The sequence below is a fragment of the Anolis sagrei genome, chromosome X, assembly GCF_037176765.1.
Source record: "Anolis sagrei isolate rAnoSag1 chromosome X, rAnoSag1.mat, whole genome shotgun sequence".
Lineage (NCBI taxonomy): Eukaryota > Metazoa > Chordata > Lepidosauria > Squamata > Dactyloidae > Anolis > Anolis sagrei.
Window position 1 is genome coordinate 104,057,696 of NC_090034.1, and position 24,174 is coordinate 104,081,869.

The 24,174-nt window shown below is 45.5% G+C and overlaps 1 protein-coding gene across 1 annotated transcript; it reads right to left on the bottom strand.

Annotated features, from left to right (window-relative positions):
- Window positions 1–794: 794 nt before the first annotated feature.
- LOC132780422 (calcineurin B homologous protein 2) lies at window positions 795–23,549 on the bottom strand. The gene is made up of 7 exons (XM_067473497.1): window positions 23,315–23,549; window positions 15,307–15,379; window positions 14,322–14,402; window positions 10,243–10,352; window positions 8,342–8,403; window positions 3,180–3,302; window positions 795–1,217 (listed from the first exon to the last, which is right to left on the bottom strand). The coding sequence occupies exons 1-7, from the start codon at window positions 23,379–23,381 to the stop codon at window positions 1,164–1,166; spliced, it is 570 nt and encodes a 189-aa protein (XP_067329598.1). The 5' UTR covers window positions 23,382–23,549; the 3' UTR covers window positions 795–1,163.
- Between the last annotated feature and the right edge of the window lie 625 nt (window positions 23,550–24,174).

Below are 24,174 nucleotides of genomic sequence, written 5' to 3' on the forward strand. Positions count from 1 at the left end.
TAGGAACAGATTCTTTCTTAGTTTCGGTTTACAATCTAACTTCTGTTGAATCTGAGCTGAGCATCTTAATTGCTGCCTGGACTGCCTCAGTTTACTAAAGCTTTTTTTCCTATTCAAGATCTCATTAACTCCTGCGCCTGGTAGGTCTAAACCAGCTTCATTCTCAGATCACTTATCAGGGAACTGCAATGAACAGCCTTTCCCAAGGCCAGGACCTTGAGAATCCTCTTGCAGCAACTCAGTCCTCTCTGTCCTCTCTTTTAAACTATCACAAAGGACTACCACATCACCCACTTCATAGGCTATCTGATACAAAACAGGAGCTTTTTTGTTGAGTTCCAGGGCCAGAGAAGCAGATGGTGAAAACAGAAGAATGGACTACCTCGGGGGATCGTGTTTGCTCCATCAGTGTTTAATATTTACATATATGACAAGCCACTGCCAGAAGGGACAGAGATATTCATCTATGCTGATGATCATGCCATCACCACTCAAGCAGGGAGTTTTGAAATGGTTGAACAGAAGCTCTCCGAAGCTTTAGGTGCTCTTATCGCCTATTACAGGGAAAATAGTTGATTCCTAATCCATCTTGATCCAATATTTAAGTGCCCACCACCAGGCTCTTATTGACAGGGGCGCATCACCGGATCTATTTTTGATGTTAGGCCCCCAATCCAGATGCTGGAAGTATACAGCAGCTGGGAAGCCATCTTAGCGTTGAAAACTTTAGTTGCCAAAGGTATGAATTGCCACCCACCCACCCCACCCCACCCCCCCCCCCCCCGCCACACACACATTACACCTGAAAGTGTCTCTTCAGCCCAAGAAGGCAGCTATTATATCCTTGTGACAGTGGAGAAAGGATTTCTCTTTGACCGTGTATTTCAAAGTATCGAGCCCAATGTCCATTCCAGTTCCACTTCTGGTTGAAGTTCTGTAATGGAGCTAACAAGACCTGGATGGGTATCATCTTACATGTAGTAGTAGATATATGTCCAGCCATGAATCTGGTAAATTTAGGATATTCCTCATTATCACAGAGGAAGTCAGTTAAGATGCGATCCCATAGTCCATATACAGTTGCTATAATTTCCTGACTATGCTCAGGAACCTCGCTGATTCACTTCCAGGTTTGGAGAGGAAATTCTCCGTTGCCCATCTGATCATTTCAGGATCCGGAGGCTCATTTTTTGTTCAATGTTCAGCTTTTCCACAGACTGTGAAATGAAAGACAGGTAGATGTTATTGCAAGGGCCTTTGCTTTGAGCTTTTGTGCTTAACTCTAGTTTCTCAACCCTCTGAATGTTTCTCAACCTTCTGAATGCTGCGACCCATTCATACAGTTCCTCATGTTGTGGTGACCCCCAACCATAACAATATTTTCGTTGCTACTTCGTAATTGTAATTTTGCTGCTGTTGCCCCGTGATATGTGATTAGGTCTCTGGTTGGAGGGAGCTAAGGAAACATTAATGCAGTGGTTCTCAACCTTCCTAATGCTGCAACCCCTTAATACAGTTTCTTATTAAATTATTATTCTTATTAAAGCTGCAACCCCTTATGTTGTGGTGACTCCCAACCATAACATTGTTTTCGTTGCTACTTTGTAACTGTCATTTTGCTACTATTGTCCCGTGATATGAGATTAGGTCTCTGGTTGGAGGGAGCTAAGGAAAAGTTAATTCAGTGATTCTCAACCTTCCTAATGCTGCAACCCCTTAAGACAGTTCCTCATGTTGTGGTGACTCCCAACCATAACATTGTTTTCGTTGGTACTTCACAACTGTCATTTTACTACTGTTGTCCCGTGATGTGAGATTAGGTCTCTGGTTGGAGGGAGCTAAGGAAACGTTAATTCAGTGGTTCTCAATCCTACTAATGCTGCAAACCCTTAGTACAGTTCCTCATGTTGTAGTGACCCCCAACCATAACATTGTTTTTGTTGCTACTTCATAACTGTCATTTTGCTACTGTTGCCCCATGATATGAGATTACGTCTCTGATTGGAGGGAGCTAAGGAAACGTTAATGCAGTGGTTCTCAACTTTCCTAATGCTGCAACCCCTTAACACAGTTCCTCCTGTTGTGGTGACCCCCAACCATAACATTGTTTTCGTTGCTACTTCACAACTGTCACTTTGCTCCTGTTATGAATCAAAATGTAAGTATCTGATATGCAGGGTGTATTTTCATTCACTGGACCAAATTTCGCACAAATACCTGAATACTGGCAAGGTAGGGGTAATTTTGTAATTTGCGTGTTGTAGTTGCTGGGATTTATAGTTCATCTACAATCAAAGAAAATTTTGAACTTCACTAATGAGGGGATTGAATCAAACTTGGCACACAGAACTCCCATGACCAACAGAAAAAACTGGAAGGGTTTGGTGAGCATTGACCTTGAGTTTGGAAGCTGTAGTTCACCTACATCCAGAGATCACTGTGGACTCAAACAATGATGGATCTGGACGAAACTTGGCACGAATACTCATTATCTCCAAATGTCAACACTGATGGAGTTTTGGGAAAATAGACCTTGACATTTGGGTGTTGTAGTTGCTGGGATTTATAGTTCAACTACAATCAAAGAGCATTCTGAACTCCACCAACAATGGGATTGAACCAAACTTGGCACACAGAACTCCCCTGATGAACAGAAAATACTGGAAGGGTTTGGTGGGCATTGACCTTGAGTTTGGGAGCTGTAGTTCTCCTACATCTGGAGAGCACTGTGGACTCAAACAGTGATGGATCTGGACCAAACTTGGCATGAATACTCAATATTCCCAAATGTCAACACTGGTGGAGTTTAAGGAAAATAGACCTTGGCATCTGGGAGTTGTAGTTGCTGGGATTTATAGTTCACCTCCAATCAAAGAGCATTCTGAACTCCACCAACGATAGAATTGAACCAAACTTGGCCAATAGGGAGGGCACTGATCTAATCTCACTGCAGAGGGAGTTCTTAAGTTGAGGGGCCACCACTGAGAAGGCCCTGTCTCTCATCCCTACCGGCCTGCGAAGGAGGTGGGACCGAGAGAAGGGCCCCCTCCAAAAGATCTTAACCTCGGTGATATATATACATACTTCTGTGGGATATCTATACTTGTATGTATATACATCCCACAGATTCGAACTCACAGTATCATACAGAAAGTTTCATTATCTGTAACCGACCGGACCTTTGCAAATTCTTCAAAGGAGATGGCGTCGTCTCCATCTTTATCGGCTTCCTGGATTGTGCGGTCTGTAATGCATTCTAGTTGTTCATCTGTCACCTGGATCCCAATCATCATTCTCAGCACCTGAATTGGGGGACAAGGACAGCCGAAGCACACAGGTCAGGGATCTGAGACGGAACAGGGAACGGGTGTAGGAAAGCCTCCCTCTCTCCTTCCTCTGATTTCTTAGCCAATGTAAATATTTGATGGGAGAATTAATGCTAGTCTTAGAATCATAGAATCCTAGAGTGAGAAGAGACCTCATGGGCCATCTAGTCCAACCCCATTCTGCCAAGAAGCAGGAATATTGCATTCAAAGCACCCCCGACAGATGGCCATCCAGCCTCTGTTTAAAAGCCTCCAAAGAAGGAGCCTCCACCACACTCCGGGGCAGAGAGTTCCACTGCTGAACGGCTCTCACAGTCAGGAAGTTCTTCCTCATGTTCAGATGGAATCTCCTCTCTTGTAGTTTGAAGCCATTGTTCCGCATCCTAGTCTCCAGGGAAGCAGAAAACAAATGAGCAGCCACTGCCAGAAGGGACAGAGAGTTTCATCTATGCTGATGATCGTGCCATTACCGCTCAAGCAGGGAGCCTTGAGATGGTTGAACAGAAGCTCTCTGAGGTGCTCTTACTGACTATTACAGGGAAAACCAGCTGATCCCCAACCCATCTAAAACAAAGACATGTGCTTTCCACCTTAAGAACAGACAAGCATCCCGAGCTCTGAGGATTACCTTGGAAGGAATCCCACTGGAGCATTGCAGCGCACCCAAATACCTGGGAGTCACTCTGGACCGTGCTCTGATCTACAAGAAGCACTGCCTGAATATCAAGCAAAAAGTGAGTGCTAGAAACAATACCATACGAAAGCTGACTGGCACAACCTGGGGATCACAACCAGACACAGTGAAGACATCTGCCCTTGCGCTATGCTATTCTGCTGCTGAGTATGCATGCGCAGTGTGGAACACATCTCACCACACTAAAACAGTGGATGTGGCTCTTAATGAGACATGCCACATTATCACGGGGTGTCTGTACCCTACACCACTGGAGAAATTACACTGGCATCCGCCGGGAAGTAGCAACCAATAGTGAAAGGACCAAGGCAGAGACATTCTCCAGCCCATCCCTTGTTTGAGTATCAGCCAGCACGTCAACGACTTAAATCAAGAAATAGTTTTCTTAGATCTACAGAGACACTCGCTGGAACACCTCAGCAAGCGAGAGTCCAAAAGTGGCAGGCTCAAACCCAGCACCTCAATCTGTGGGTGATACCAGATGAGAGACTCCCTCCTGGGCACACAGAAGACTGGGCGACTTGGAAGGCGCTGAACAGACTGCGCTCTGGCACCACAAGATGCAGAGCCAACCTCAAGAAATGGGGCCACAAAGTGGAATCCACGACATGCGAGTGGGGAGAAGAGCAAACCACTGACCACTTGCTGCAATGCAACCTGAGCTTTGCCACATGCACAAGGGAGGACCTTCTTGCGGCAACACCAGAAGCACTCCAAGTGGCCAGACACTGGTCAAAGGACATCTAATCAACTACCCAGCTTGCGAACTCTCTGTCTTTTGTATGTATGTTTGTTTGTTCTGTTAGAAATGTAATACAATGGTCTGGTTGCGGATGACACAATAAATAAATAGCAGAAAACAAGCTTGCTCCCTCCTCCCTGTGACTTCCTCTCACTTATTTATCCATGGCCCTCATCATGTCTCCTCTCAGCCTTCTCTTTTTCAGGCTAAACATGCCCAGCTCCTTAAGCCGCTCCTCATAGGGCTTGTTCTCCAGACCCTTGATCATTTGAGTTGCCCTCCTCTGGACACATTCCAGCTTAGAGTCAACATCTCTGTTCAAATGTGGTGCCCAGAATTGGACACAATATTTTGGACTTTGAAAGAAAACTCAGGACTGGGTGAACATGGGCAGAACTTCCTCTTTTCACCCCTGATTGCTCTCCTGCATTAATTATGATTGCTCACTTGCATTAATTTGTAGAGTGTGGATGGAATTGTATTGTCGAAGGCTTTCATGGCCAGAATCACTGGGTTGTTGTAGAATTTGGGGGCTGTTTGGCCATGTTCACCAAAAAGGAAGAAACCATGAAAATGAACAAAATCTGGCTACCAGTATTTAAAACAACAAATAAAGAACAACACTCAAGCTCAGGGGAACTCCAGACAAGAAACAACCAGGGACAGCTAATCACCTCCCAACAAAGGATTCCCCCAGGCAGGAAGAAGCCAGGCCTTGAAAATTGCTAGGCCATTCAATGCTAATCAAGGTGGCCAATTGAAACACTCACACCTACCTCAAAGGGACAAGAGTTCTTTCTCCCACCCTGGACATCTTGGGAGGTGTTAGCTGGCCCTGATTGTTCAATGTCAGGAATTCCCCTGTTGTTTGAAAGTTTCTCTTTATTTACTCTCCCTATTCCCCCAGGCAGGAATCAGCCAGTCTTCGAAGCTGCGAGGCCATTCAATGCTAATCAAGGTGGCCAATTGAAACATTCACACCCACCTCAAAGGGAGAAGAGTTCTTTCTCCCACCCTGGACATGTTGGGAAGTGTTAGCTGGCCCTGATTATTTAATGTTAAGAATTCCCCTGTTGTTTGAGTGTTTCTCTTTATTTACCGTCCCTATTCCCCCAGGCAGGAATCAGCCAGTCTTTGAAGCTGCGAGGCCATTCAACGCTAATCAAGGTGGCCAATTGAAACATTCACACCCACCTCAAAAGGACAAGAGTTGGGAGATGTTAGCTGGCCCTGATTGTTTAATGTTCTTTCTCCCACCCTGAACAAGTTGGGAGATGTTAGCTAGCCCTGATTGTTTAATGTTAAAAATTCCCCTGTTGTTTGAGTGTTTCTGTTTATTTACTGTCCCTATTCCCCCAGGCAGGAATCAGCCAGTCTTTGAAGCTGCAAGGCCATTCAATGCTAATCAAGGTGGCCAATTGAAACATTCACACCCACCTCAAAAGGACAAGAGTTGGGAGATGTTAGCTAGCCCTGATTGTTTAATGTTAAAAATTCCCCTGTTGTTTGAGTGTTTCTGTTTATTTACTGTCCCTATTCCCCCAGGCAGGAATCAGCCAGTCTTTGAAGCTGCGAGGCTATTCAATGCTAATCAAGGTGGCCAATTGAAACATTCACACCCACCTCAAAAGGACAAGAGTTGGGAGATGTTAGCTGGCCCTGATTGTTTAATGTTCTTTCTCCCACCCTGAACAAGTTGGGAGATGTTAGCTGGCCCTGATTGTTTAATGTTAAAAATTCCCCTGTTGTTTGAGTGTTTCTGTTTATTTACTGTCCCTATTCCCCCAGGCAGGAATCAGCCAGTCTTTGAAGCTGCGAGGCTATTCAATGCTAATCAAGGTGGCCAATTGAAACATTCACACCCACCTCAAAAGGACAAGAGTTGGGAGATGTTAGCTGGCCCTGATTGTTTAATGTTCTTTCTCCCACCCTGAACAAGTTGGGAGATGTTAGCTGGCCCTGATTGTTTAATGTTAAAAATTCCCCTGTTGTTTGAGTGTTTCTGTTTATTTACTGTCCCTATTCCCCCAGGCAGGAATCAGCCAGTCTTTGAAGCTGCGAGGCTATTCAATGCTAATCAAGGTGGCCAATTGAAACATTCACACCCACCTCAAAAGGACAAGAGTTGGGAGATGTTAGCTGGCCCTGATTGTTTAATGTTCTTTCTCCCACCCTGAACAAGTTGGGAGATGTTAGCTGGCCCTGATTGTTTAATGTTAAAAATTCCCCTGTTGTTTGAGTGTTTCTGTTTATTTACTGTCCCTATTCCCCCAGGCAGGAATCAGCCAGTCTTTGAAGCTGCGAGGCTATTCAATGCTAATCAAGGTGGCCAATTGAAACATTCACACCCACCTCAAAAGGACAAGAGTTGGGAGATGTTAGCTGGCCCTGATTGTTTAATGTTCTTTCTCCCACCCTGAACAAGTTGGGAGATGTTAGCTGGCCCTGATTGTTTAATGTTAAAAATTCCCCTGTTGTTTGAGTGTTTCTGTTTATTTACTGTCCCTATTCCCCCAGGCAGGAATCAGCCAGTCTTTGAAGCTGCGAGGCTATTCAATGCTAATCAAGGTGGCCAATTGAAACATTCACACCCACCTCAAAAGGACAAGAGTTGGGAGATGTTAGCTGGCCCTGATTGTTTAATGTTCTTTCTCCCACCCTGAACAAGTTGGGAGATGTTAGCTGGCCCTGATTGTTTAATGTTAAAAATTCCCCTGTTGTTTGAGTGTTTCTGTTTATTTACTGTCCCTATTCCCCCAGGCAGGAATCAGCCAGTCTTTGAAGCTGCGAGGCCATTCAATGCTAATCAAGGTGGCCAATTGAAACATTCACACCCACCTCAAAAGGACAAGAGTTGGGAGATGTTAGCTAGCCCTGATTGTTTAATGTTAAAAATTCCCCTGTTGTTTGAGTGTTTCTGTTTATTTACTGTCCCTATTCCCCCAGGCAGGAATCAGCCAGTCTTTGAAGCTGCGAGGCTATTCAATGCTAATCAAGGTGGCCAATTGAAACATTCACACCCACCTCAAAAGGACAAGAGTTGGGAGATGTTAGCTGGCCCTGATTGTTTAATGTTCTTTCTCCCACCCTGAACAAGTTGGGAGATGTTAGCTGGCCCTGATTGTTTAATGTTAAAAATTCCCCTGTTGTTTGAGTGTTTCTGTTTATTTACTGTCCCTATTCCCCCAGGCAGGAATCAGCCAGTCTTTGAAGCTGCAAGGCCATTCAATGCTAATCAAGATGGCCAATTGAAACATTCACACCTACCTCCAACAGACAAGAGTTCTTTCTCCCACCCTGGACATTTCACAGATATATAAACCTCATTTTCCTAGTTTCCAACAGACCTCGCAACCTCTGAGGATGCCTGCCATAGATGCAGGTGAAACGTCAGGAGAGAATGCTGCTAGAACATGGCCATAGAGCCTGAAAAAACTACAACCCTGTGGATTGAACTGCAGGTGGGCAGCCTTTTGAACAGATATGCTCTTTGCAAATAATTAAAAGCAGTACCCGCTTACAGGTTAATGTTTACATGCGTTTTGCCCAACCTTTGTAATCTTTCCAAACAATAATCACCTGCAGCATTTCGGCTCGCGAGATCTTCCCATCCTTGTCTTGGTCGTATAGTTGAAAAGCAACTAAACAGAAATCAGAATGGAAGGGAATTAGAAATATGGATGCAAAGATATGCGTAAGATTTGGAGACTGGGAATGTTAACTGGAACTGAAACTAAGGAAGGAGTTCTGCAATCTGGGAATCGTGGAATCCTCCAAAGAAGGAGCCTCTACCACACTCCGGGGCAGAGAGTTCCACTGCTGAACAGCTCTCACTGTTAGGAAGTTCTTAGAATCACAGAGTTGGAAGAGATCTCGTGGGCCATCCAGTCCAACTCCATTCTGTCAAGAAGCAGGAAAATCACATTCAAAGCACCCCCGACAGATGGCCATTCAGCCTCTGTTTAAAAGCCTCCAAGGAAGGAGCCTCCACCACACTCCGGGGCAGAGAGTTCCACTGTTGAACAGCTCTCACCGTTAGGAAGTTCTTAGAATTATAGAGTTCGAAGAGACCTCGTGGGCCATCCAGTCCAACCCCATTCTGCCAAGAAGCAGGAAAATCGCATTCAAAGCACCCCTAATAAATGGCCATTCAGCCTCTGTTTAAAAGCCTCCAAAGAAGGAGCCTCCACCACTCTCCAGAGCAGAGAGTTCCACTGCTGAACAGCTCTCACCGTTAGGAAGTTCTTGGAATTATAGAATCCTAGAGTTGGAAGAGACCTCATGGGCCATCCAGTCCAACCCCATTCTGCCAAGAAGCAGGAAAATCGCATACAAAGCACCCCCAACAGATGGCCATTCAGCCTCTGTTTAAAAGCCTCCAAAGAAGGAGCCTCCACCACTCTCCAGAGCAGAGAGTTCCACTGCTGAACAGCTCTCACAGTTAGGAAGTTCTTGGAATTATAGAATCCTAGAGTTGGAAGAGACCTCATGGGCCATCCAGTCCAACTCCATTCTGCCAAGAAACAGGAAAATTGCATTCAAAGCACCCCCGACAGATAGCCATCCAGCCTCTGTTTAAAAGCTTCCAAAGAAGGAGCCTCCACCATACTCCAAGGCAGAGAGTTCCACTGCTGAACAGCTCTCACTGTTAGGAAGTTCTTAGAATCACAGAGTTGGAAGAGATTTCGTGGGCCATCCAGTCCAACCCCATTCTGCCACGAAGCAAGAAAATTGCATTCAAAGCACCCCCGACAGATGGTCATCCAGCCTCTGTTTAAAAGCCTCCAAAGAAAGAGCCTCTACCACACCCTGAGGCAGAGAGTTCCACTGCTGAACAGCTCTCATCGTTAGGAAGTTCTTAGAATAATGGAATCATATTTACTATACAAGTATAGTAAATCATAAATAATAAATAGAGTTGGAAGGGACCTGGTGGGCCATTCAGTCCAACCCCATTCTGCCAAGAAGCAGGAAAATCGCATTCAAAGCACCCCCGACAGATGGCCATCCAGCCTCTGCTTAAAAGCCTCCAAAGAAGGAGCCTCCACCACACTCCGGGGCAGAGAGTTCCACTGCTGAACAGCTCTCACTGTTAGGAAGTTCTTAGAATCATAGAATTATATAGTTCAAAGAGACGTTGTGGGCCATCCAGTCCAATCCCATTTTGCCAAGAAGAAGGACAATCGTGTTCAAAGCACTCCCAACAGATGGCCATCCAGTCTCTGTTGGACTGGATAGCCCACAAAGTCTTTTCGAACTCTATTTATTATTTATTTATTTACTATACTTACCCTCATATATTTATACAGGGCCCTCCCCATGTCTCCTCTCAACCTCCTCTCCTGCAGGCTAACCATGCCCAGCTTTTTAAGCCGCTCCTCATAGGGCTTGTTCTCCAGACCCTTGATGCATTGAGCCGCCCTCTTTCTCTGGACACATTCCAGCTTAGCGTCAACATCTCCGCCATGATGTAAACTCACACTTTAGCTTGTTAAGACGGCTGTTGACACTCCCGGGTTCTCCAGGTTCTTCCACTGGCCGGAAGTGGGCCAGGACACGGGCAAACGTTCGGAAGTCAGTGGTCTCTGCACTAGAGAGAAAGCAGGCCCTTCAGATTACCACTCGATCATGGATCAGCTTGGGGAAATTTCTTAGATGAGCATTCTGCCATTTGGGAGTTGTAGTTGAGGGGATTTATAGTTCACCTGCAATCAAAGAGCATTCTGAACCCCACCAGTGATAGAATGGGGCCAAATTTCCCATACAGAACCCTCAAGCCTTGAAAGGACTTGATGGCAGAGGCTGGCTTTTGGAGGGAGGATTAGCTGCCTGTTTCCAAATTAGGACACAAAGACACCTAACAACCCAATATATGTCCTACACTCAAAAAACTGATTTTGTCATTTGGGATTTATAGTTCACCTACAATCAAAGAGCATTCTGAACCCCACCAACGATGGAATTTAACCAAACTTGGCACACAGTTCTCTCATGACCAACATAAAATTCTGGAAGGGTTTGGTGGGCATTGACCTTTGGTTTAGGAGTTGTAGTTCACCTACATCAAGAGAGCACTGTGGACTCAAGCAATGATGGATCTGGACCAAACTCTACACAAATACTCAATATGCCCAAATGTGAACACTGGTGGAGTTTGGGGAAAATAGAATCCTGACATTTGGGAGTTGTAGTTGCTGGGATTTGTAGTTCACCTATAATCACAGAGCATTCTGAACTCCACCAATGATGGAAATGGGGCAAACCTCCCACACAAAACCCCCATGACCACCAGAGTGGGCCACAGCAACATGTGGCAGGGGACGGCTATATATATATATATGCCGTCCCTGCCACGCGTTGCTGTGGCCCACTCTGGTGGTCATGGGGGCTATTATATATATATATATATATATATATATATATATATATATGAACTAGCCGTCTCCTGCCACACGTTGCTGTACCCAGTCGTGTATATGTGTTTTATGTGCGTATATGTGTGTTTGTGTGTACATATGTGTGTGTGTATATATGTGTATATGTGTGTATATATTTGTGTATTTCTGTGTTTATATGTGTAGATGTATATTGTGTATATGTGTGTGCTTGTGTATATGCATCTATGTATATATATATGTGTGTGTGCATGTATGTGTATATGTGTGTAAGTGTATATATATGTGCGTGTATATGTGTATATTTGTGTGTGCTTGCGTATATATATGTGTGTGTCTGTAAGTATGTATGTATGCATGTGTATATGAATGTATGTGTATATGTATATATGGTTTATTTGGGGGGGGGGTTAAAGTCCATCCTGCTGGTTTTTTGTGTGTTTTTAGGGGTGATGGACACTCGTTGGACTATTAGCTGTATTGTGTCAACATTTCATGTCAGTTCGCCCAGTGGTTTCTGAGTTATGTTAATCCCACAAACAAACATGACATTTTTATTAATATAGACTAGCTGTACCCACCATGCGTTGCTGTAGCCAACCTTCCTTCCCTCTTTCTCTCCTTTCTTTCTCTCCTTCCTTCCTTCCCTCTCTCTTTCCTTCCTTCTTTCACTTTTTTATTTCCTTCTCTCCTTCCTTCCTTCTCAAGCTTTTCCCCCCTTCATTCTCTCCTTCTTTCCCTCTTTCTCTCCTTCCTTCCCCCTTTCTGTGTATATGTATTTTGTGTATGTATATATACATATGAGGAGCCTCTGGTGGCGCAGGGGGTTAAACCACTGCTGCTGAGCTTATTGACCCAAAGGTCACAGGTTCGAATCCGAGGAGCGGCATGAGCTTCCACTGTCAGCCTCAGCTTCTGCCAACCTAGCAGTTTGAAAACATGCACATGTGAGTAGATCAATATGTACTGCTCCAGTGGGAAGGTAACGGTGCTCCATGCAGTCATGCCGGCCACATGACCTTGGAGGTGTCTACGGACAACGCCGGCTCTTCGGCTTAGAAATGGAGATGAGCACCACACTCCAGAGTCGAACACGACTGGACTTAATGTCAGGGGAAAACCTTTACCTTTATCTATATATACATATATGTGTGTATATATTTGTGTATATGTGTGTATATGTGTACATATGTATGTGTTGTAATGCATTTTTGGGGGGTTTTTTTGTTGCTTTTTAAGTCTCTTCTGCTGTGTTTTTTGGTGTTTTTATGAGTGATGGTCACTCGTTGGCCTGAGAGGTGTATTGTGTCCAAATTTCATGTCAGTTTGTCCAGTGGTTTTTGAGTTCTGTTAATTCCACAAACGAACATTACATTTTTATTTATATAGACTAGCTGTCCCCTGTTATGCGTGGCTGTGACCCAGTCTGTGTATATGTGTTTTGTGTGTGTATATGTGTGTTTATGTATATGTATATATTTGCGTGTGCATACACACACACATATATATGGGTGTATATAAGTGTTTGTATATATTTGTGTATTTGTGTGTCTATATGTGTGCATGCATATTGTGTATATGTGTGTGCTTGTCTATATGTATATTTGTGTGTATATATGTATGTATGTGGATATGTATATGTGTGTGCATGTGTATATGTATATCTGTGTGTATGTATATGTGCTGTCGCACGCTGGGCCTGTGCATAAGACTGTAGACAGGACATAAATTCCATGTGCCCAACGGGACGCCGGGGCTGCCTCAGATTAAAGGCCCTTGGATTTCCTTAAAACAGAGTCTTTAGATTGCTTCAAGGTTCAACAAAGTTCTTTATTATTGAAATCAAACAGGTACTTTAAGGCTTACTTAATAGTCTATTGGCTGTCTCAATCTTGTCTACAGGGAACAGGCACTATCTTCATAAACTGTATTTTAACTAATGGGGAAATCCTTAACCTCTAATCTGGGCAGTCTGTCTTTGCCTCTGTTGGCGTGGAGCCCCTGCACCCGGTACCAATTGCTTCTGGCTTCCGCAAGTGACCCTTACCAAGCAGAGCTTTGTAGACTTCCAGGGGAAAGGAAGGAGTTCAGGTTTCGGTGATGACTGGCTGAAGTGCCTCAGCAAAGGAGCTGTAAGGCTGTATAATCCTTGGCCAAGCTATGGGACCTTTCTCCCCGGCCAAGCTGTGGGCTGTAAATCTCCCCGGCCAAGCTGTAGAAGACGAAGCTTTCTACAGGAGCTCTTGGTATTATGTCCTGCATGAAAGGCTTCTCTGTGTGGACTGAACCCAAACTGGCTCCTATTCCCTTCAAAACCCAAAAAGGGGGCAGGACCAGGGAACCTAACTATAACTGACAGGTGGCTTGCCCTATGATTGCAGCCAAAAGAAGCCACCTATCTGCAGAGTCCCTGAAACTTAGGACTACAACAAACATTCAATGCAAAGCAAACAACATTGGAGCTCCTGGTACAGCTGTACCTGCACAGTATATGTATGTTTGTGTATATGCGTTTATCTATGTGTGTTTGTGCATATATATACATGTGTGTGTATGAATGTGTATATGTATATGAGTGTATGTGTATATGTATATATGGTGTATTTTTGGGGGTTTTAAGTCTGTTCCGCTGGGGGGTTGTGTGTGTGTGTATTTATGGGTGATGGACACGTGTTGGACTGTTAAGTGTCTTGTGTCCAAATTTCGTGTCAATTCGTCCAGTGGTTTTTGAGTTATGTTAATCCCACAAATGAACATGACACTTTTATTTATATAGATGAATGACAAACTGTGAGCAGCTAATGTCTGGTGCGTAGTGCATGATGCTTAATGGCATCACTAGGGGCCCATCCCCGGAGCTCAGGCTTTATCTTGAAACTTCAGAGCCTGGAACTACCCTGAGATAGCGGTTCTTCCCCATCTCATATGTACCATTTGTGTCAAAAGCATTTTGTTCGATTCACAAGGCGTCCCTCCTTAGTGTTTGTTTGCCAGAATATAGTAAACAACCAGTTGATCTTTCACATATTTGTGTGCTAAGGTCTGATGCTCCAGTACTGGCAGGAATATATTTTTGGGACTAGACTTTTGTATTCGACTCTTCCTCCCTCTCTCCCTTTCTTTCCCAACTCCTCTTTCCCTCATAAATCTGCCAATATACGTACCCATCTTGGAAGAAGGCATTGATGATCCGATCCCCTATGGGGTTCACAGCTAGAGTCCCGATATTTTCAAGGTCATATTTACTGTAGAGAGAGAAGAGAGGATACAGCTATTGAAAACCTTATCCTGCATATAAAAAGGTAAAGGTTTCCCCCTGACCTTATATCTAGTCTCCTTCCCCCAACCCCATTTTTTTATTTCAAACCTCGCCACAATGGACATCCACCCCAGCCTCCTTTTTGTGTCATATCTGATTGCGACAGGAAAACTCGGATTAAGTAATCCTTACTTATCGCAGACCCATCTAAAGACAATAAAGTTAGTTTCTTTAGAAGGCCGATTCCGGACTCAAGAAGCCCCAGGACATTGGAAATCCATAATCCACTCAAGAAAGCATTGTTTCTTTTTGTCCCGCCTCCCTTCCTTCTGATTCGCCAGAGCACCGAGGCGGCAGGAGCTTTCTGATAGGTTCCAGCGCGCTGCAGGAGCCCAGTGATTGGCTCTGGTGTGGGGAGGGCAGCCGAGCCTCCTCCCAGCTGTTATCACGCCAGCCAATCACCATCGAGCCGGGAGGAGGGCGGGGAGCGGGAATTTTGAAACTCACAAGCCTGTATTTCCTATAAAAATGCCTTTGTTTTCTGTAACCACATGCTCTGATTGGCGAATGATTGCGGCATTGCATCCTTTTCAGCTGAATCGCTAATAAAAACATCTTGGTGGCGCTTCTTCAGCTTTGGTGAGATTTCTTCTGGATATTTAGGGAAATTAAATTGCTGGAAATCAGGCTTCTCTTTGCTTGCCAAAGTAGCGATCCCTCTTTGGTGGGTTCTCAGGGTCTCTCCTCCTGGAGTAGACCCTCCTAAAGTTCCTATCGATTTCATAATGTCACACTTTTTAAACTTTGCATTTTAACTGTACCCTCAAGTTGCTTCTGACAGTATAGATAGATAGATAGACCATAACCCTTCTTGACTTCCTTCTGCTTACCTGAGGTAGCCCTTTCCATCCTTGTCCAAAGCCTGGAAGCGCTGGTAAAGGCGTAAGACATTAGCTTGGGAGACTGGTGAAGGAGAACAACAACAGAGAGAAGTGTAATGATTAACCAAAGGAAGTAGAGTGACCTTGACATGAATTGATACTAAAAGTCAGCACCAATTAACATTCTCTCTCCACATACTTAGACTTGAGGAGCAGGTTCAAACAGACCTTTGTAAAGAGTCCAACCAGATGCTGTTTACCATGTGCCGGGATGACAATAAAGCCGAGCATAGTGTAAACATTCCACAGGTAGAATCATGCCGTTAACCCCTGAGACTTCCAGAGGAACCTGGCAGATCTCAGCAGACATAGCATATTATTTGAGAACACAGAAATGCTGGACCGTTCTCACAACCACCGGATCTGGCCAAGGTGGTCCATGCCGTAGTCACCTCTAGATTGGACTACTGTAATGCACTCTACGTGGGGCTGCCCTTGAAAACGGCCTGGAAATTCCAACTGGTCCAACGGGCGCCGGCCAGGTTGTTAACTAGTGCTCCTTACAGGGAGAGGTCAACCCTCCTGTTTAAGGAGCTCCATTGGCTGCCGTTCATTTTCTGGTCCCAATTCAAGGTGCAGGTGCTTACCTACAAAGCCCTGAACGGTTTGGGACCCGCCTACCTGCATGACCACATCTCTGCATACGAAACCAAATGAACTCTTCGATCATCCGGAGAGGCCCTGCTCACGATCCCACCTGCATCGCAAGCGCGATTGGTGGAGAGAAGGGACAGGGCCTTCTCGGTGGTGGCCCCTCAACTCTGGAACTCTTTCCCCAAGGACATCAGACACGCCCCATCGTTGGCAGTCTTTAGGAAGAGCTTGAAGATGTGGTTGTTCCAGTGTGCCTTCCCAGAATAGGAAACTCCAAGCATCATGTCCAGAGATTTAAGATTGTCTGCACACTGCAACTATTGCCAAACTCATCCATTTCACCTGGTCATGTCCAGGATTTTTAAAAAATTTTAATCATTACATTTGGCCCGGCCATAGTTTTTAATTGCGTCGTGGTGTTATTGTTTAATGTTTATTGCTATCGTTTAATGTTTATTGCTTTGTTTTGAGTTTATTTATTGTGTATTTGTTATGTTGTTGTTTTGCTGATGTATTTATTTTATTTATTTATTTATTTGATACACTTGTATACCGCTAATATCTCAGCCTGTGCGGCGACTCATTGCGGTTTACAACTTGTTAAAATACAATAGTCACTTAAAAATATAAAATAAGATATCAAAATACAAGACATAAAACATACATAGTATGAACATACTTAGTATCGGGCCACCAATACAAGTCGAAAACATCTCATAGTTAAAATCGTAATTCAGTTCGTTATCCTTGGTTGCAAGTCCATGGTCAAAATAACCTTACATCGGAAATTAGTTAAAAACTTGCTCGAACATCCAAGTTTTTAGATTTTTCCGAAATGCCATTAGCGAGGTGGCTGATCTTAGTTCAATAGGGAGGGCATTCCAAAGCCGGGGGGCCACCACAGAAAAGGCCCTATCTCTCGTTCCCGCGAGCCGCACCTGTGAAGCAGGCGGGATGGAGAGAAGGGCTCCTCCTGAAGATCTTAGGGTCCTGGTGGGCTGATAGGCCGAGATACGTTCGGATAGGTATGTAGGGCCAGAACCGTTTAGGGCTTTAAAGGTCAAAACCAGCACTTTGAATTGGGCTCGGTAGCTGATCGGTAGCCAATGGAGCTGGTACAGCAGAGGAGTTGTGTGCTCCCTGCGCCCTGCTCCTGTTAATACCATGGCTGCCGCCCGTTGGACTAGTTGAAGCTTCCGGGCCGTCTTCAAAGGCAACCCCACGTAGAGAGCGTTGCAGTAATCAAGGCGGGATGTAACCAGAGCGTGGATTACCGTGGCCAAGTCAGACTTCCCAAGGTACGGTCGCAGTTGGCGCACGAGTCTTAACTGTGCAAATGCTCCCCTGGTCACCGCCGAAACCTGGGGCTCCAGGCTCAGCGATGAGTCCAGGATCACACCCAAACTGCGAACCTGTGTCTTCAGGGGGAGTGCGACCCCGTCTAACACAGGCTGTAACCCTATACCCTGTTCGGCCCTGCGACTGACCAGGAGCACCTCTGTCTTGTCTGGATTTAATTTCAATTTGTTCGCCCCCATCCAGACCGTCACAGCGGCCAAGCACCGGTTCAGGACCTCGACAGCCTCCTTAGTAGCGGGTGGAAAGGAGTGACAGAGCTGGACATCATCTGCGTACAGATGACACCGCACCCCGAAACTCCGGATGATCTCGCCCAGCGGCTTCATGTAGATGTTAAACAACATGGGGGACAATATTGAACCCTGAGGAACCCCACAAAACAACGGTTGTGGGGTAGAACAGGAGTCCCCCAGTAACACCTTCTGAGACCGACCCTCGAGGAATGACCGGAGCCACCGCAAAGCAGTACCTCCGAGGCCCATTCCTGCGAGGCGTCCCAGAAGAATACCGTGGTCGACGGTATCGAAGGCCGCTGAGAGGTCGAGAAGCACCAACAGGGACACACTCCCCCTGTCGAGCTCCCGACGGAGATCATCCACTAAGGCGACCAAGGCTGTCTCGGTACCATGTCCCGGCCTAAAGCCAGACTGCGCCGGATCTAGATAATCCGTGTCTACCAAGAATGCCTGGAGTTGTGAGGCCACCACACGTTCCATGACTTTGCCCAAAAAGGGAAGATTGGAAACAGGCCGATAGTTTACCAATTGAGTGGGGTCCAGTGATGGTTTCTTCAACAGCGGTTTTATCACAGCTTGCTTTAAGCTGGCTGGAAAAATGCCTTCCCGAAGGGAGGCATTAACCACCACCTTAACCCACTCGGCCAATCCCCCTCTGGCCTCCTTTAGAAGCCAGGATGGGCAGGGGTCTAGGATGCATGTGGTAGCTCTCATTCCTCCAAGCACCTTGTCCACATCCTCGGTTTGAACCAATTGAAATGAATCCATCAAAATCGGACAAGCAGATGCTCGTGTTACATCCTCAGAGACTGCCGTTAATGTGGCATCCAGTCCAGAGCGGATCAAAGCGACTTTGTCTGTAAAGAACCGAGCAAAAGCTTCACAGCGAGCTGCCGAGTCATCAGGGCATGTATTTGGCCTCGGCCTCTTGTAAGCCGCACCGAGTCCTTTGGGAGATGTTAGCGGGGTATAAATAAAGGATTATTATTATTATTATTATTATTATTATTATGTCAAGCTACACAGAGAAGCCGTTGAAATCCACAGTGGACAATCTCAACAGAAAGGAAGAAACCATGAAAATGAACAAAATCTGGCTACCAGTATTAAAAAAAACTCTAAAATTATAACAGTAAGTAAAAAACAACACTCAAACACAGGGAACTCCAGACAAGAAACAATCAGGGACAGCTAATCCCCTCTCAATAAAGGATTGCCCCAGGCAGTACCAAGCCACACCTAAAAACTGTCAGGCCATCCAGTGCTAACCAAGGTGGCCAATTGTAACATCCACATCTACCTCCAACAGACAAGAGTTCTTTCTCCCATCCTGGACTTTCCACAGATATATAAACCCAATTTTCCTAGTTTCCAACAGACCCAGAGGCGGCTCAACCCATTACGCAAAGTAAGCATTTGCAGTATAGTTGAGTTTGCCCAGGGGAGCTTTTGAGGCACTCTTGGGGGAAAATAGACCTTGACATATGCAAGTTTTAGTTACTGGGATGTATAGTTCACCTACAATCAAAGAGCATTCTGAACTCCACCAATGATGGAACTGAACCAAATATGGCACACAGAACTCCCACGATGAACAGAAAATATATATCAGTGATTGGTTGGGGGGGGGGCACCAAAATATTGTTTGCTTACCGTAGAAAATTACCTAGGGCCTCCTCTGACTAGACTTCACAACCTCTGAGGATGCCTGCCATGGATGTGGGTGAAACGTCAGGAGAGAATGCTTCTGGAACATGGCCGTACAGCCCGAAAAACCTACAACAGCTCAGCAGATGCTGTCGGATCAGTCTGCATCCTCTGCAAACTAACAATGCTTCAAACTCTGCAATTCCCAGGCACAAATCAGGGAACATGAAAGGCACTGCAGACTACGTCAACCAGAGAAGTCAGCCATAGCCGAGCACCTGATGAACCAACCTGGACACAGCATATTATCTGAGAACCCAGAAATGCTGGACCACTCTCAAAACCACCATGTCAGGCTACACAGAGAAGCCACTGAAATCCACAAGTATGTGGACAATTTCAACAGAAAGGAGGAAACCATGAAAATGAACGAAATCTGGCTCAAAAAAATCTAGAATCAGGACAGTAAATAAAGAGAAACACTAAAAATACAGGGAAATTCCATACAGGAATCATTTGGGGCCAGCTAATACCTCCCAACAAAGGATTCCCCCAGGCAGCAACCGCCCAGCTAAGGATTCCCACGAGCAGCAACCATCCAGGCTTTGAAGCTGCAAGGCCATTAAATGCTAATCAAAGTTGCCAGTTGCAACATTCACATTTGACTCCAACAGACAAGAGTTCTTTCTCTCACCCTGGACATTATTCCACAGAAACTTGCCTAGTTTCCAACAGACTTCTCAACCTCTGCCATAGATGTGGGTGAAACGTCAGGAGAGAATGCTTCTGGAACATGGCCATACAGCCTGGAAAACTCACAGCCACTCAGTGATTCCGGCCATGAAAGGCTTTGATAATAAAAACCCATTGCTCTCTCGCCACCCCCCACCCCAAATTGGAAAGCACACATGAGTTCTGCACTTTCCCAATGTCCCATTTGCCAGAGTTTACATTTCCAAAGTAACAATGAAGTTTATGGATCTCCTAAATCTCCTTCCCTAATATAACCTGCTGCTCTATCTAGGGATGGGAGCCAGATGCCCTGATATGGGGGAAGCAGAAGCTCATTCAGGTCCAGAACACGCTGTTCCAGCCCCCCAGTTTGGGAAGAAGTACATGGCGAACCTGCTTAGTTGCTTCCCTTGGCTTGCTCTTATCCACTAACTAACTACTAGGAGCCTGAGGATCTTGAATCCTGCATTACTGAAAAGGCTGCTCATTCGACTACCTTGGAACATGGTGGAATCTTCTGACCTTTAAACAGTGGTTGCATGGGCTTCTTTCAATGGTGCATTAGCTGTCTATTCTTGCATTAAAGCTACATAGCCCTTGAGGTCCTCCCAAATCTATGTTTCTGTGCCACCCACCACCCTTTCTTTATCAAGCCAGATTCCAGAACTAGAACCTGGAAGTTTTACAAACCCTTAACATCCCAACAAAAACCTTATTCTTAGTTTATCATCTATGAAGCTTGAGCGGTGATGGCATGATCGTCAGCATAGATTAAACTCTCTGTCCCTTCTGACAGTGGCTGGTCATTTGTGTAAATGCTAAACACTGATGGAGCAAGCATGCTCTCCTGAGGCAGGCCGTTCTTCTGTTTCCGCCATCTGCTTCTCTGGCCCTGGAACTCAACAAAGAAGCTCCTGTTTTGTAGCCGGTTTCCTATGAAGCGGGTGAGGTGGTAATCCTTTGTGATATTATACATTTTTCCTCAGGAGAAAGTAATGATTTACAGCAGTGGTTCTCAACCTGGAGTCCCCGGATGTTTTTGGCCTTCAACTCCCAGAAACCCAAACAGCTGGTAAACTGGTTGGGGTTTCTGGGAGTTGTAGGCCAAAAACATCTGGGGACCCCAGGTTGAGAACCACTGATTAACAGTATCATATGCTGCTGACAGGTCCATGAAGACAGCTCCTGTAATCGATCGTGCCATCACTACTCAAGCAGGGAGCTTTGAAATGGTTAAACAGAAGCTCTCTGAAGCTTTAGGTGCTCTTAGTGCCTGTTACACGGGAATCCATCTAAAATGCAGACATGTGCTTTTCACCTTAAGAACAGACAAGCATCTCGAGCTCTGAGGATTACCTGGGAAGGAATCCCACTAGAGCATTGCAGCCCTGGACCGTGCTCTGACATACAAGAAATACTGCTTGAATATCAGGCAAAAAGTGGGTGCTAGAATTAATCTCATATGAAAACTGACTGGCACAACCTGGGGGTCACAACCAGACACAGTGAAGGCATCTCTCCTTGCACTTTGCTACTCTGCTGCTGAATACTCATGCCCAGTGTGGAAAACATCTCACCATGTTAAAACAGTGGATGTGACTCTTAATGAGACATGCTGCATTATCAAAGGATGTCTATGCCCAACACCGCTGGAGAAATTATACTGTTTAGTTGGTATTGCACCACCTGACATCCGCTGGGAAGTAGCAGCCAATAATGAAAGGACCAAAGCATTGACATCTCTTGCCCATCCTCTGTTCGGATATCAGCCAGCATGCCAATGCCTTAAATCAAGAAACAGGTTCCTAAGATTGAGAAAGATACTTGCAGGAACACCTCAGCAAGCGAGAGTCCAAAAGTGGCAGGCTAAAGCCCAGAACCTTAATCAGTAACTGAGACCGACACACAGAAGAGTGGACGACTTAAAGGCGCTGAACAGGCTGCGCTCTGACACCACGAGATGCAGAGCCAACCTTAAGAATTGAGGCCACCAAGTGGAGTCCACAACATGTGAGTGTGGAGAAGAGCAAACCACAGACCACTGAGTACAATGCATCCTGAGCCCTGCCACATGCACAATGAGGACCTTCTCGTAGCCACACCAGAGGCACCCCAAGTGGACAGCTTCTGACAAGAGGATATTTAGTATAATGCCAAGTTTGTAACTTTGTTTTTAAATACATTACAATTGTATCCACAATTAACTTCTGACATGATAAGCCAATCTGTAGGGGTTGTTGTAGGTTTTTTCGGGCTATATGGCCATGTTTTAGAGGCATTCTCTCCTGACATTTCGCCTGCATCTATGGCAAGCATCCTCAGAGGTAGTGAGGTAATCTGTAAGATTTCCTGCACTTTTCCCTTTCTTTCTCTATTTCTGGCTCAGTTTTAAAGGAGTTGCTGCTGATGCTCCACTTTTTCCACTGACTTAGATATACTTTCCAAAGTTATAAGGCATTCCTGCTCCTGTCCGTTATTTTCCTACCCTCTTTTCTCCTTCTCGAAGGCTTTTGGACTTCCCATTTCCGAAGCACTGCTGTTAATGCACCACTGTTGCATTGGATTGTACTTGTGTTGCTCTTCTCACCACACCAGAGGCACTCCAAATGTCCAGTTTCTGTTCAAAGGACATTTAGCAAGGATATTGTTGTTGAGGGCATCCCAGACCCCTGCCTTCAAGCTGATCTGACCAGCCGCAGGGAGTTCCGCAGTTCCTGAATGCCAAGTTGGGCCAAAACTGATGAAATGCGCCCCAGCAGCAGCCTCAACCAGGGACTCTTGGCAGTTGTGTGCTCTCTCCTTTCACTCCTTTTTCCAGCCCAAACTATGTAATCCCAATAAAGGCTAATCAAATTGTAACTTTAACCTCTCCAGACTGATACTTTGTGTCCCTTTCTTGCCTGAAACTGTCTAAATGCATGAAAATAACCTTTTCTGGGCCGTGGCGTCCCAGGGAGGCCGAATCTGTGTTCCTTCAAACCGCGGATACGGAAACTCCTCAGGCCCCCGTATCCGCGAGACCCCTTCCGGCTGAGGGGGGAAAGGAAGGGGCCCAAGACTGTTAGGAATTGTGGGAGTTGAAGTCCAAAACATCTGGAGGGCCCAAGCTTGCCCATACCTGATATAACTACTTCGGACAATTTCCCCTTTCTAGTACCAGTCTTCTAGTGTTGTTTGCCTGGATAGCAAAAAGGAATCATTAGGCAGAGTTCCAATGCTGATCTTGGCATATGGAGAGCTCCAACATAACTTGGGATCCCAACACCGCTTTGTCCCTAGCCTTCCCTCCCAACCAGGGCTAACTCTTCCCTATATTTCTTCTCTTTGAGAAAACACATGCAATTCACAGAAAAGGGAAGAAAACAAAACTTCTCCAAAGTTATCCTTACAGCCAGTTTCTGCCATGATCTCCTCTTGTTCCGGGACGGTGACAGGCTGAGAATTTTGAGCTCCCATCTCGAGGTCTTCCCTCTCTCACTCCAGAGCTGTGTGCAGGGTGTCTGTGTATCTGAGAAGGCATCGGTATTAATATCGGAGTGCCTAAGAAGTTCAGAATAAGCCTCCCACCCCCCTCCAGCAGCTGTTATCACAGCCAGGCAGCTAATGGCCTGCAAAGGAAGGGAAGGAGGGACTTGGCAAGGGCTGGGCAGAGTTGGTCTTAAGGTGGAAATGGAAAATGAGCAAAGCTGTTCCAAGGAGCTCTCACATATTCAGCATCTCTACTTTTGAACTACACATGAGGGCCTCCACCTTCGTTACTTGGGTTTGGATGGGAATATTTTAACAAATCAAACACAGAAATAATCCTTAGAATGTGCTCTTTAATGACCGCTATTCACTTTTCCACTTAATCACCAGAAGCACTGCCTGAACATCAAGCAAACGGTGAGTGCTAGAAACAATATCATACGAAAGCTGACTGGCACAGCCTGGGGATCACAACCAGACACAGTGAAGACATCTGCCCTTGCGCTTGGCTACTCTGCTGCTGAGTATGCATGCCCAGTGTGGAACACATCTCACCACGCTAAAACAGTGGATGTACCGGTACAATGAATGCCCCTCGTATTTTGCTCTTCATCCTCCTCTGCAAATGCTTTTTTGTTTACCCTGAGCTGTGGATATAGCTCTTGTTTCCATTCTGTAAAGAGTCTTAAAGTGCTTTGGCACCAAACGCGGGATATCAATATTTTAGAAATATTGTGTGCCAATTATTCCCGAGAGACAAATCGCAATTAGGGCCCAGAAA